A 12,713-nucleotide genomic window follows, 5' to 3' on the forward strand; every position below is an offset into this window, starting at 1 on the left:
TTATTGGGGGTGTTATTGGGAAGGAACTGCAACTGTTCAGGGCAATAAAGGGTTCAGCTGGCAGCACATCTGAGCGGGGGAGGTGGGTCTCAAGGTGGCGTTGTGCTTTACAGGCTCCTCATGGGAAACAAAAAGAATCACATTGGAGTTTTAATAGATGAATGTCAAAGTAGTGGAAGTTAACAAGTGGGTTATTCATTTGGCAGACAAACAAAACTTGACACGTTGTAAAGTGTGCAAAACAAACATAAGGTGGAGAATACATCATCTGCTGTGTCTGCTCTCAGCAGCTCTCTCCGGGTCAGTGGCCGCAGCCCAAGTGTGGTGGGCCAGCACAGGCAGCTTGGCCACCACTGCTGCATCCAGGCACCTCTGCTCCAGGCAAAGCCATTTGGACACAGAGGTTTGCTGAGTTATAATGTTGAGCAAGGTTGGATGAAGCTGCCAGGGTGCCCACAGTGGGCATGGAGGGCTGGGCAGAACCTGCTGCCTTTAACGATGTCACTGGTCCATGAGCCAGGTGAGGGGAAGGGAGGAAGTCCTCTCCAGGCTGTGCAGCTGGGGATTGTCTAGTCCCAAACTGCCCTTGGATGGAGGGAAAAGGGCTGAGCTGAGACACCAAACCACACCACCCAGTGATGCCAACCTGTCCCCCTCTCCCCCCCCAGTACAGAGACCTCTGAGTCCCTCAGCCCCTGGGGCAGCCCTAGGCAGCTCCAACAGCAGCAGCAATGGGGCATGAGCTTGGCAGGTGACACAAGCCTGGGGACACTGTGCCCACAGCCAGGGCTCAGGCCTGAGCCAGGCATGTGTGCCAAGAACAACTGTCACAGGGTTGGGACAGCTTCTGGTCACCTGGGCTTGGGCTGTTTTGGTTTGTGAGATACCAAGGTGCTCTGGAGGCAGTGCAGCCCATGCCATGGCACTGGAGGGGCTTATCACCCCATCCCCTTCCATCCCATTCATCTCACAGCTACACCCACAATGGAGAACCAGCAGCGGATGAAGAGCAGGAGCTGAGTGAAGGGGCAGAAGTTTGGGTACCCCAAGGGATACCTGTCTGAGGAGGAGGAGGGTTTGGGTGCAGTTTTGCTCTTGTATCGACCAGCCCCATCAAATGCAAACACCCTTGCGTCATCTGGGGGCAGTACGAAATGAGTGCCCCTGCTCACACAGGGTCATTTGTCACCTGGGCTCAGCCACGTCCCACCAGCACCAGCGAAGACTTTCTCACTAGTTGCGGTATTGGTATAAAAAGTTAAAAGCCCCAGGACCTGTGGGCTGTTGGTCTGTCCAGCTGTCCAGCTGTCCCCTCCTTCCCTGGGGTTCCGAGCATCCCTTCCGCAGCACAAAGCCAGGCTGGGCATCGCCTTCCGCCGCAGCAGCGGGCACCTGCGGGTGGCAGCAGCCTTCCTCTCTGGCAGACTGTCCTCTTCCTCACCACCTCTCCCCAGAGCCTGCCAGCCCCTGGCAGGGGCACAGGGGTGCTGCTCATAGCTGGGTCTCATCACGTGTCTCGGGGTTGCAGGAGCCCAGCTTGTTGCTGCAGCTGCTCTTGCGGCTGTGGCCGTCGTTTGCCACGTGGGCCAGTGGGTCAGAGCGGATCAGGTACCTGTGGGGCACAATCTGGTTAGGCCATTGGGACCCCTCCTGCAGGTTCCCCAATGGCAGGAGGGAGCTGTGCAACCTCTAAACTGGGGTCTAGCCTATCCTTGAGGCTGAGACACAGGGATGTCCCACAGCACTGTGCTGGGAGCTGCTATTAAAACCATCACAGAATGCATTGGGTTGGAAGGGACCCTTGAAGGTCATCCTGCAGTCACCAGGGACATCTCCAACTAGATCAGGTTGCTCAGGGCCCCATCAAGTTTGACCTCTTATGTCTCCAGGGATGGAGCTTCCACCCCCTCTCTAGGTAACCTGTTTGGGTATTTCCTATTCAGTGTATAGAATTTCGTCCTAGTGTCTAACCTACATCTACCCTGCTCTAGTCTAAAACAATAAATACTGAGGGGTTGCTTTTCCTGGTGCTGCACAACAAAAGCCAAGGTGTCAGACTCTGCTCCAAACAAGGTAAGGGGCATCCACCAGTGAAGATCCAAGGAATGGACCAGAAAAGACTTTTCTGGACCCTTGGGTGGTGATCCGGACTTGTAGCTATTCTCTTTCTCTTAGTCACACCACATCTATATACAGGCAGTTAATGATTAAATCTCTTTTTGTATGGACCTATGGTGGAAGTCCCCTTCATTTGGCCCAAGCAAACCATCCAGTCTGAGCCACTCCCCTTCCCTCCTCCTTGGGTTGAGTGGAATGTGACACAAGGGGAAACCTCTGTGCTGCTGGTCAGTTGGAGCAGGGATGAGCAAAGCTGGGGTGGTTTAGGCATTGCTCAGGAACATGGGGAAGGGGAAAGACCTGGGAAGGAAGCAAAAGTCACTGTTTTTTATGAGAAATCAAGGAAAGCATTGAGACAGAGGCAGCTCAAGGTAGTGGGGCAGGTCTGAGGGGCATGGGAAACTCCTGCCTTGGGAGGGGGAGACCATGGGTGGGTGGGGGCAGCACCTACACGATGTCGTTGAGCTCCAGCCGTGTGTCCGGGGGTGGATTGATCAGGACGTAGGACAAGGTGTTCTGGTGGTCATTCATCTCATCTGCAAGAGGAGGGGAAAGGGCTGGTGAGGGATGCCCCAACAGACACCCCATGGCCCTCACTTCCATAGCCCCACTGCAGCATCCTTGAGCACCTGGCTCTGAGGGGTCCTAGCGCGTCCCCATGAACAGCAAGTGAGTCCCTTCATGGGGAGAGACCACGGGCAATGGCATTGCTGAGAACATCTCTGCCACCTCCCTCTGTGCCTCCCCAGCTGCTCCCTCACCACAGCATGGCCCAAGGGACTGGCAGACACAACTCTTCAAAGTGCCCATTCCCTCCTAAGAAACAGTAAGACATCTTACCTTGGTTTAGTGCAAAAAAGGGAACAGGTTAGTCTTGCCACATCAGGTACAGCACGACGACTCCAACCACTGGGTCAGGGCAGCCAAACCTCCCCCCAGGCCACTCGAACACTCTGACCCACATCTCCCCATCTTGAATTACTTAATCTAAGCATCATCCAGCAACAGGATTAGCTTCAACGATTGCTTCTTTCTCCTGCCCAAGAGAAACCACCTCTGGAATTTCAGGGCTGTCGATGCCATTCAGGGAGAGTTCTGAACTGTGATGACATCCCAGAAGACCTGAGGCCACCAAGAGCTGCACCCATGGGTGCTGTGCAGGGCAAACAGGTGGCCTCAAGGCTAACGGGGGGCCCTGTGCTTTCCGAAAGAGCTGAGAACAAGATCATGGGTGAAATGAAGGGGGGGTGCAAGGCTGTGGGCAGCTGGGGACGGGGTGGAAGCTGCAACAGGTAACATCATTTACAGAGTGGGTGAAGGGGTGTGGATGGACAGGATGGAGAGGTGACAGACAGATGGATGCCAGGGGCAGCATGATGAGCGCAGCAGGGGCCACGAGCTCGCTGCAAGGCTTGTCACTGGGACCTCTCTCAGAGCTGCTAGAAAGGCTCCTCTGGGCAGCAGTGGTGCACAGCAGATGTTTGATGGTCTTGCACAAATGAGCTGTTGGGACTGGAGCCCACTCCTTCTGACCTGTCCTGCCACTACCACCACCCTGTCCTGCCGGGAGGGATCCCCCACTCAAAGGCTGCCCTGCCACGTGGTGAGATCCAGGCTGACTCCTGCCCTAACAGCACCCATGGGTACACCATCACCCCAGGCATGGAGAGGTGGCCAAGCCAGCTCGCAGACAAGGAGTGTAACTGCTATTCAGCCTGGGCACTGGGGTCAAACCTCTCAAACTAGGCTTTTCTCCAGCCAGAAGATGAGCCACAGCAGCTCAAGCCACCACAGCCTAGCCTGTTAGGATGCAAACAGCCCCCCCACCCCGGGCTACCTTCATCATGCATTTGGCCAGTGCACATACAGGTGGACTTCTGGGGTGTCCCCGGAGCTGGACCACACCAGGTCTGCACACAGCAGAGCTTGCAGGGGGATCCAAACCCCTTGTTTTGCGTCTCAGGCTCCTCCCTGGCACATCTGAGGACACAGAATGTGCCACAGCCTGTGGACTGGGCCCACAGGGACATTCTCTATGGGGATCCCCCAACCTGTGCTGGGATGCCCAGTCCCAGATGCTGACCAGTCCCTCAAGCTGCTGGAGAGCTTCAGCCATCCCAGTGCTCAGCCTTGCAGCGAGGCAGGGACAGGGGTGGCAATGCCAGGGCATGGGTGGCGCACAGACTTTGGGACCGACAGGAGACACAGCGTTTGCCATGACGGAGGGAGGTGGGGAAGGACCCTGGCTCACAGCAGGTTTCCCTGCTCCATGGAAGCTCCTTTTGCTCACCCCCATGCAGCCGAGCCAGGCACTGCTGACCCCACCAAGTATATTGCCATGTTGTCCCCCGCGGCACGCTGGTAGGGCTCAGCCCAGCAGCACCCTCCAGCAATCTGAGAGGTTGTTTTAGGGGGAAAGCCAGCACTGAGCTCCAGCTCCTGTACCCATGCAGTTCCTGGCAGCAATGCCACCACCATATCAGACTTTCACCCCGGGGTCTCCTGGTTTAGCAGGTGACTGGGGGGAATTGACAGTCCTGGGCCCTTCTGCAGCAGAACACAGGCTCTTGCTCAGCCCGACTCTTCTGGGGGAGGGGGAGATACCAGTGGGGTCTGAGCTCTGCCCAGCACCCACCTGCCAGCTGGCAATATACTCTGCTGGTGTGGGGCTTCCATGAGCCCCAGCTGGGGCTGCCTCTCTGATGAAGGACACAGTTTGTAGGGAAATGCCAACTTTTCACCTTAAGTGTGAGATAGTGAAGCCTAAACCACAGCTAGAGTGGACTACCACTGACCTCTAGGCTGCTGCAGTAAAAAGGGCCTTTCCAGGGCACTGTACATGAAAGCATAAACGATGCAGTAACCCTGCAGCAATCCCTGATGCCAACAAGGCGTCCTGGGACATCCGACCCCAACGCCCTTCAAGTTGGAAAACTGGGTCTGCTAATGCTAGAGAACACAAACCCAGGGGTGTTCTCCAGGAACACAACCCAAGGGATGCAAAGGGCTTTCTAAGTGCTGCCTGGTCTCTGAGCTGTGGCTGACCCATGTGTGGTCAAGAAGTAGTATGGCTGCTACAGGAGCTCCAGCATCTCCTTACAGCACACACCAGCAGCTCTGCTCTGTTTGTCCCTCCAGGAATCCCCTCCTCGAATGCCTTTTAACTGGCTTTACAGCCCAAAACCAACTAGCAGACAATGGAAGGAGGGTTTGTTTTCATGACAGCCAAGGGCTGTGACTTCCCTGCAAGAACTCGACTAGAAAACAGTCCCTGAGGTTTTTACCTCCATGACTTTGTCAAGCTCTTTGCTTGCACTGCCATTGCAGGATGGTCTTTTGTTTTCCAACACCACCCAACAAATTGGTGCTCAAAAAAGCTCTAAGGTGAAAACTGGCAAGGGTGTGGATTGGGCTTAGCTGGCATGATCTTGTTGTACGCTGCACGCCGTGAGTCCCGCGGGACTCCCAGGGAGAGGGAATTACCTTGCAAATATCCCAGGTTTACCCGATTCATCACATCACTGGCTGTTAAATTTGCTACATCCTCTACAGAACATACAGGGAAAGGCACAGACATAAATAGAGAGAGAGAGAGAGGTCAGCAAGCCATGATTCGGCAAATATCAGAGACGAGCTCCTGCACTGCAGCAATAAAATGAGCAAAAGAAAAAAGGGGGAGAAGGCAGAGCAATGTGTTCCTCCAGAGCGCCATGGGTGTCCAGACACTGATGGTGACACACGGTGACAATGCACAGTCCCAGCACAGCTGCGCACAGAGGGAGCTGCTGTCCTCCCCTGCTGTGCCCAACACCCCAGTCCCAGACAGGAGGTGGGTCCTGCACCCTCTCTGTTGCCTCTTCCCTTGCTGCAGCTCCTCCTTGGTTTGTCCCAGCCAAAACTTGCTGGATTGGCCGGGAGAAGGCTGCAAACCCTGATGCTATGCCAGCCAAAGCTGCAGCAAGCAGCCCAGCAGGGCTGTCTGCAGGGTGGCCCCTTGGGGTCCTCAGTGGGGGCCATACAGGCAGGAAAGGTGCATCTGCCTCAACCTCTGCCTGTGTTTGCATGGGATGCCACGTTGTGGTTGGCACACACTGCAGCATCTCTTGCTTCAGGTGCCCAGTCTGTGGCCTGGGTGCCCAGGCTGTGCTTTGGGTGCACCATTTCCCTGTTTCCCCCAACCAGTCTCTGTGTGAAACAGCTTCTTCAGGCAGTGAATTCCATCAACCCTGTTCTGGACTCTGCAACAGAGATGCAGGGAGCTGGAAGTCTCCCACAAAAAGCAGTAGAAATTTTCAGGCCTAGTAGTGTAGGGGAAAAAAAGAAAAGAGGGGGGATGCACCCTTGCAAGCCCTTGCTTGCTGCACCCTGTGCCTGTTCTGTCCCAGGACAAGCCCCAGGGAGGCTGGCAGATGCCCACAGCCAGTCCCTTTGCCCTCCACTCCAAACCTCCTCCTGCACTCCATTTCTTCATGTTTTCTCCTTATCTTTCACATCCCTGAAGGGCTGCAAGGGAGAAGCCAAGATGGGAGAGGAAAAATCCCCTCACCTCACTTCCCAAAATCCCCCTCCCTTGGTCCTGTCCCAGGTGGGACACGTTTTTGGGCAGGGCTCTGAGCAACCTGCTCTAGTTGAAGATGTGTCTGCTCAGTGCAGGGTGAGGCTGGACCAGATGATGTTAAAGGTCCCTTTCAACCCAAACCAATCTGTGATTCTATGGTGCCAGCCCATAGGCAGGCAGGGGCTGGTGCAGAGTGGATGGATGCTCTTCAAGGATGGAGCAAACAGGCAGCAGCACAAGATGGCTTCAAAGAAAGAAAGGAAAAAAAGCCAACCAACCAAATAAAAAGCCAACAAACTAAACAAACCAAAGAAGCTGTGGGCTACAGAATTGACTGTAATCAAAGGGTGGGGAATTGTCCAGGAGGGAATACAAATGCCAGCACCAACGGGCAAGTAAGAAAGAAGCTTCACAAGAAATGTGGCTGCACGGATGAACCTGGGGACACCCCGGGGCTGGGCAAGCTCATCACAGCTGGAGACACTGGTTTCACACGCAACAAAGCAAACCACTCAGCCCTGTAGCTACCGAAGTGTTTTCTGTGGAAGAGGTTCGTGAAGGATTAAAGGCTACAACACAAGGGGGCTGCACCAGCTGACGGGGCTCGACCTCTCCCTGCCGCACTCGAGGGGCTTGTGGATGAAGGGTTTTGCTGACTTGGAATCAAAGTGTCCTGAACCAACATTGCTGCATGGCCAGAAAGCAGGGGGCAAGCAGGGCATCATGCCCCAGGGCTGCAGGGCAAAGCTCAATCCAGCTGCAGGCAGAAGGGAGAGAGCTATTCTGCCACTGCAAACTCCTGCTGGACCCATTCCAGAGCACTGAAATGGGGGTGGCCTCCTGCAGTCAGCTGGGGGGTGACAGGTGAGGGGGCTCTGTTGCTGTGGCACCCCAGCCTTGAACCCATTCATCTGCAGAAGCACAAGCAAGCTGGGGGGATGAGGCACCGTTCAGAGCTGGGCTCGGCAGTGCCTGCAGGGTTAGGCTCGGCGCGGGGTTTGGCTTGGCACGGGGTGAGGTTTGGCACAGGGTTAGGCTTGGCATGGGGTTTGGCTTGGCGTGGGGTTAGGTTTGGCACAGGGCAAGGCTTGGCATGGCATTAGGTTTGGCTCGGGGTTAGGTTTGGCTCGGCATGGGGTCAGGCTCGGTGCAGGGTTAGGCTCAGCAGAGGGTTACCTGGGGAGCCCGCGGGCGGGACGCAGCGCCGCAGAGAAGCGCAGCCGAGCGGCACTTACCGTACCCCGTTGTGGGCAAGCCCAAGTGCTTCATGCGGTTTTTGACCAGCTCGGACAGCTCCTGCCTCTCGGAGCGCCGGTAGAGGCTGAGGCGCTGCTGGCTGATCCACTCGGCCGTCTTGCTGGAGTGCTTGTTGCCCTTCCTGCTCAGCCGCCGTGCCCACTGCATGCTCTTGCGCCGCAGCAGGGGGTGCTCGGACTGGTCACTGGAGCAGGAGTTCCTGTGGTGGCCACCCTTGATGCCCCAGTGCTCCTTGACATCTTTTGTATCCTCGCAGTCCTCCACATTGATTGAGATCTGTGACTGGAAGCCCAGCAGGTCAAGCGGGGGAAGGGGAGGGGAGGGAGGCAAAAAGCGTCTGTCCTGACGGGACGGGATCTCTCCCAAGGGACAGGGACTTTCCTCTGACGCCCATGCACTCCTGCAGCACATCACCGCTGTGCTGGTAAAGCTGTCTGGCCATGGGTCTGGGATAAGCACTGATGAGTGGAGCCTCACGGGTGCCTGACTGCGAGTCACAGACTGGTTTGGATCGGAAGGGACTTCAGCTCATCAAGTCCAACCCCGCCTTGCACTGAGCAGGGACATCCTCCACTAGAGCAGGTTGCTCAGAGCCCCAGACAGCTTGACCTGGCATGGTTCCTGGGCTGGGTACCTCTCTGGGTAACACTGACCAGTGTCTCACCATTCTCAGCATCAAAAATGTCGTCCTTCTATCCAGTATAAAAGTCTTTCAGTCTGAAACCATCACCCCTTGTCCTGTGTCAACAGGCTCTGCTAAATGTCCCTCACTTGATTATCTCTGGGCTGCCATGCCCTTGTCTCCCCTCTTTGATCTCACGGCAGTCCTGCTGGTGGGCAGGAGTTCACTAACGAAGTGAGTTAGAGCATCTCTAAGAGGAGAATGCAGTTAATTACAAATCAGCTTTCACCTCCCTGCCTACAAAGCTGGAAACTGAAGTTGTTTAAACCAGAGCCTGGCTCCCCTCCCTGCTCCTTATCCCAGCTCATTACACTTTGGGGCACTGAGGACTTTTTGTCTTCTCAGAGTGCCGAGGCTCAGCTGGCATCACCCTTTTACAGGGAAAGGCAGCATCATGCTGGCATTGGGCTGATAACTGGCACAAGGTGTGTGGTGGATTGTGCTGGCCAGAGAACCCACTGGCAGAAGCCAGCCCAGCAATGCCCATGGGCCAGGCTGGGGCTGTGGGGAGCAGGAGGCAGTGCTGGCAGCCTGGTGATGCCAGAGAGCTGGATGCAAGCAGCACTCACCTGAGCTCGGATATCGTGGGGCTGCAGCAGGGAAAAGGAAGGAAAGAGAAAGTGTCAGCACAGCACACAGCCTGCTTGGCTGTGCCACATCCCCCTGATGCCTGGGGACTTGGTGCCATGTGGCACTGCAGAGTTGTGCCAAGAACATCCTCCCACCTGCCACAGCCAGGCTGCTGCCCACAGAGATGGGCACCCAGCTGGGAGTCAGGACACCAGCACCATAATGCCACCCACAAAGGAAGGGCAGAGCTTCCCCTCCCCTTGCTCCTCCCCACTGCTGCTTCAGCCACATCCAAGGTGCCTTGTGGACCCAGCCAGCCTCATGGACCACAACTCTGCTGAGCCAGGACCAGCAGCAGCCCCTTCCTGGCACTTGCCATCACCATGCCCCTACCTCAGACGTTGCAAACATGTGTGACTCTGTCCTGTAAATCCCGATGGGAATCTCTGCGCTGGACGAGCAGAGCTTCTGGAAGAGGCGGCCGTACGTGCGGATCCACAGGTCATCCTCCGTGATCTTCATCTGAGCAGCAGAGCACAAACATCAACCCTCCAGTGCTGTGCAAAGCCTCGTGAGGAGCACCTCAAGGCTGCTCCTGAGCTTCACCCCAGCTCCTCCATGTCAATCCCAAAAGTGAGTTGGCCTTCACAAAAGGATCAGGGACAGTTTCTGACCTCAGTCCTCAGAATAGGAACTTAGGTCTTCAGCAGCTCTTCAGCTTTTGGGCTCTTGGTTCCCCATACACAGTGGAGAGGAGTGATGGCCTGGCAATGTTGCCTGTCCCTTATTCCCCAGAAGGGGGAACCTACCGCCCCCATGAGCAGGGTGACAGATCCCACCAGCTCCAGGATGGCTTGGCCCAAGTGTTTGAAGCCAGAAGGAGCTGGCACCTACCGCACAGAGGTAGCCAGAGCCCGGCGTGGTGTCAAGGCCCAGCAGCAAGCGGGTGATGGTGATCATGTAGTCCTTCACGAACGACTGGGGAGAGACAGTTGGGCAGGAAGCCAGAGAAAAGGTTTGCTCAGTAATTCACTGGGAGATGTGAAGGGCTGGCCCCAGCTGCAGGGGTGCATTACCCAGAGCCTGTTGGGCTCTCACCTGGTAGAGCAGCGTGTCCAGCATGCTGATGCTGAAGACCCTCCCTGCTGCAAAGGGCAGCCGGAACATGAAGGCCAGGTTGGAGCCATTCTCCCGCTCTTTCTGGAGGGAGAAGGGGAGATGTGAGCACCCACAGGTAAACAGCATTGGCAGGGGCTTGTTCACATCCATCCAGGGCATTTAGCAAAGCATAACCAGGCAGCATAGAAACTAAGAGGCTCACAAAAATGAGAGGTCACCAGCATGGAGTTTCTGGTGGGTGTCCCAGGAGGGAACCAGGCACCATCCTTACACTGGGTGAAAGAGGCTTGTTTTTTTCCATGGAAATGTGCAAGACATGGTTGGGGTTTTCTCACACGGGCTGGGTGTGGCCCTTTCACATGTCCCAGTGTCTGGTTCAGAGGTACCTTCTCCCTTGTCAGAAGATTTGTCTCAGCACAGTAACTCCACTGCCCCCCCTTACTGCCCAGCTCAGCAGCAGGCAAAGCAGCACAAAGTCCAGCCACCAAATAAATACATAAATAGGTAGAAGGAGGTGATTAGTCCAAAAAAATCAGCTGTCCCCTTTTTGTTTGCTGCAGGTTATCTCATCAAGATGCACACTGTGGTCACTGCAGCATGCAGAAGAGCACAGGACCTTGAGGAGCTCAAATGTCACCCTCAGTGTTGACTTCCCAGGCCCCACGTGCAGAGGAACATCTTCTCTTACCTTTTCTAGCTTGGAAAGGGCAAGAGAGTAACTGTCTTTTGCTCTGAACTGCATGAACCTCATGTTGGAGGGGTGGGTCAGCTCTGTGATAATGCTGAGGCTGGGGAAGAGCCTGCAATGGAAAGAGATCTGTTGTCCTGCAGCTCACTCAGAAGTGAGAGCACTCCCTGCATTTAAAGCCTGAGGAAGACCAAAACCATCCCTGTGCCTGTCTGAGGTCAGAAAGAGCTGATTAGATGTTTTGTAGAGTAAGCACATCTGCAAATGTGTCCCACTGACTGTAGCCACCACCCCAGCCACCAACACCCTTCTCAGTCTCATCTCCAGGTCAGTTGGCCGCAAGGGGCTGGGGCAGTGGTCACTCCTCACCTGAACATGGTCTGGACGTTGACAATTGTCTTTGCATCTGCCATGTAGTCCTCCTCGGCGCTCATGGTGCTCTCCTTGTCCACAACCACCAGGTTGTCAGCGTAGATGATGCCACACTGCAGCAAGCTGTCCAGGCTGGGCAGTCCCCAAAGAGAAGAGCGCAGGGTCAGCCCTTGGAAAGGACACAGGGAAGCAGCACGCTGCGACGTGCAGCGCTACAGCAAGCCCAGGCTGCTCCCAACCACCAGCTCTTCACCTGCTCCCATCCACTCAGGTGCTTTGACCACCTGAGAAGCCAAGGGTGGGCTCAGCAATATGCTACCAACCCTGAGGCTTCTCATGGGGTGACCCCAAAAGTCTGGGCTGGGGTAAATGTAACACATTTATGAGGATAAAACTATTTACAGCAAGAGTGGTCAGGCACTGGAACAGGCTGCCCAGGAAGGTGGTGGAATCACTGTCCCTGGTGGTGTTCAAGAAGTGTGTGGACATGGCACTTCTGGACATGGTCTAGTAGCCATGGTGGTGTTGGGTTGATGGTTGGACTCAATGATCTTAGAGGTCTTTTCCAACCACAGCAGTTCTACGATTTAGGTAACTGACAACAGCCACATGTGGAAACACCTACTTGTCAATTGTGCCCTCCATGTAGTAAACCATGGGGAAACAACAGATGGCTTCCAGAAAGTGGTGCTCAGGCCTGGAGGAAGAGCAACAGAGAGCAAGGTGGTTCACAAGTCCATGGGGCAAAGACAGACCCAAACCCACAGAAGAGTCACCAGGGCCAACATCAGCCCAAGTACCCAACAGTGGCACTGCCATCCCCTGATGCTCCCATCCCCACAGTAGGAGATGCCCATGAAAACACAGGGGAGGGCTTGGTGAGGTGGGAAACATCCATGGAAAAGTACTTGCTTGTTGTCCAGCAGCAAGACGATGGGGTTGAGCTCTTTGCGGGACCGATAGTAGGCACGAAGGGGCACAATGAAGTTATAGAGCCCATTGCCAGCCGTCTCTGCCGAAACGATGATCAGCTTGTTCTTAAACCCATAGGCTTTGGCATCTTCAAAGCTGTTGTGCTTGCAGCCCTGTGTGGTGGAAGGCAGCACAGGGACTCAGTGGGCTGCCTTCTGGCCACCCACCCATCAGTCATGGAGCCGTTAGCTCCCAGGCAAGTCCCCTGCAGTCCCACTGTACCTTGTCCAGCCTCAGGCAGCAGAATGGGGCTTTCTCGGGTAAGAGGTGGCACAGAGTTGGGGAGCTCCCAATGTAGGGGGAGTTTGGTGGGTAGCCTTTCACGTACCTGCAGCAGAAAGACAAGCCCAGCAGTGTGAGGACATGGGGAGAACTTT

At 55.4% G+C, this 12,713-nt stretch overlaps 1 protein-coding gene across 2 annotated transcripts in view; it reads right to left on the reverse strand.

Annotated features, from left to right (window-relative positions):
- Nucleotides 1–252: 252 nt before the first annotated feature.
- KCNT1 (potassium sodium-activated channel subfamily T member 1) overlaps nt 253–12,713 on the reverse strand; it is a 94,496-nt gene continuing 82,035 nt past the window's right edge. The window contains exons 20-32 of one of the 2 annotated variants that reach the window (XM_054174583.1): nt 12,559–12,664; nt 12,277–12,449; nt 11,990–12,061; nt 11,362–11,496; nt 10,993–11,104; nt 10,284–10,385; nt 10,080–10,163; nt 9,579–9,707; nt 9,185–9,205; nt 7,912–8,215; nt 5,602–5,664; nt 2,570–2,654; nt 253–1,612 (exon numbers count right to left, since the gene is read on the reverse strand). In XM_054174583.1, coding sequence (XP_054030558.1) covers nt 1,492–1,612; nt 2,570–2,654; nt 5,602–5,664; nt 7,912–8,215; nt 9,185–9,205; nt 9,579–9,707; nt 10,080–10,163; nt 10,284–10,385; nt 10,993–11,104; nt 11,362–11,496; nt 11,990–12,061; nt 12,277–12,449; nt 12,559–12,664 — 1,507 coding nt within the window. In that variant the 3' untranslated portion in view covers nt 253–1,491. The remainder of the gene's footprint in view (nt 1,613–2,569; nt 2,655–5,601; nt 5,665–7,911; nt 8,216–9,184; nt 9,206–9,578; nt 9,708–10,079; nt 10,164–10,283; nt 10,386–10,992; nt 11,105–11,361; nt 11,497–11,989; nt 12,062–12,276; nt 12,450–12,558; nt 12,665–12,713) is intronic. The other variant, XM_054174584.1, reaches the window with a different exon arrangement.

Source organism: Dryobates pubescens, chromosome 29 (assembly GCF_014839835.1).
Source record: "Dryobates pubescens isolate bDryPub1 chromosome 29, bDryPub1.pri, whole genome shotgun sequence".
Taxonomy (NCBI): domain Eukaryota; kingdom Metazoa; phylum Chordata; class Aves; order Piciformes; family Picidae; genus Dryobates; species Dryobates pubescens.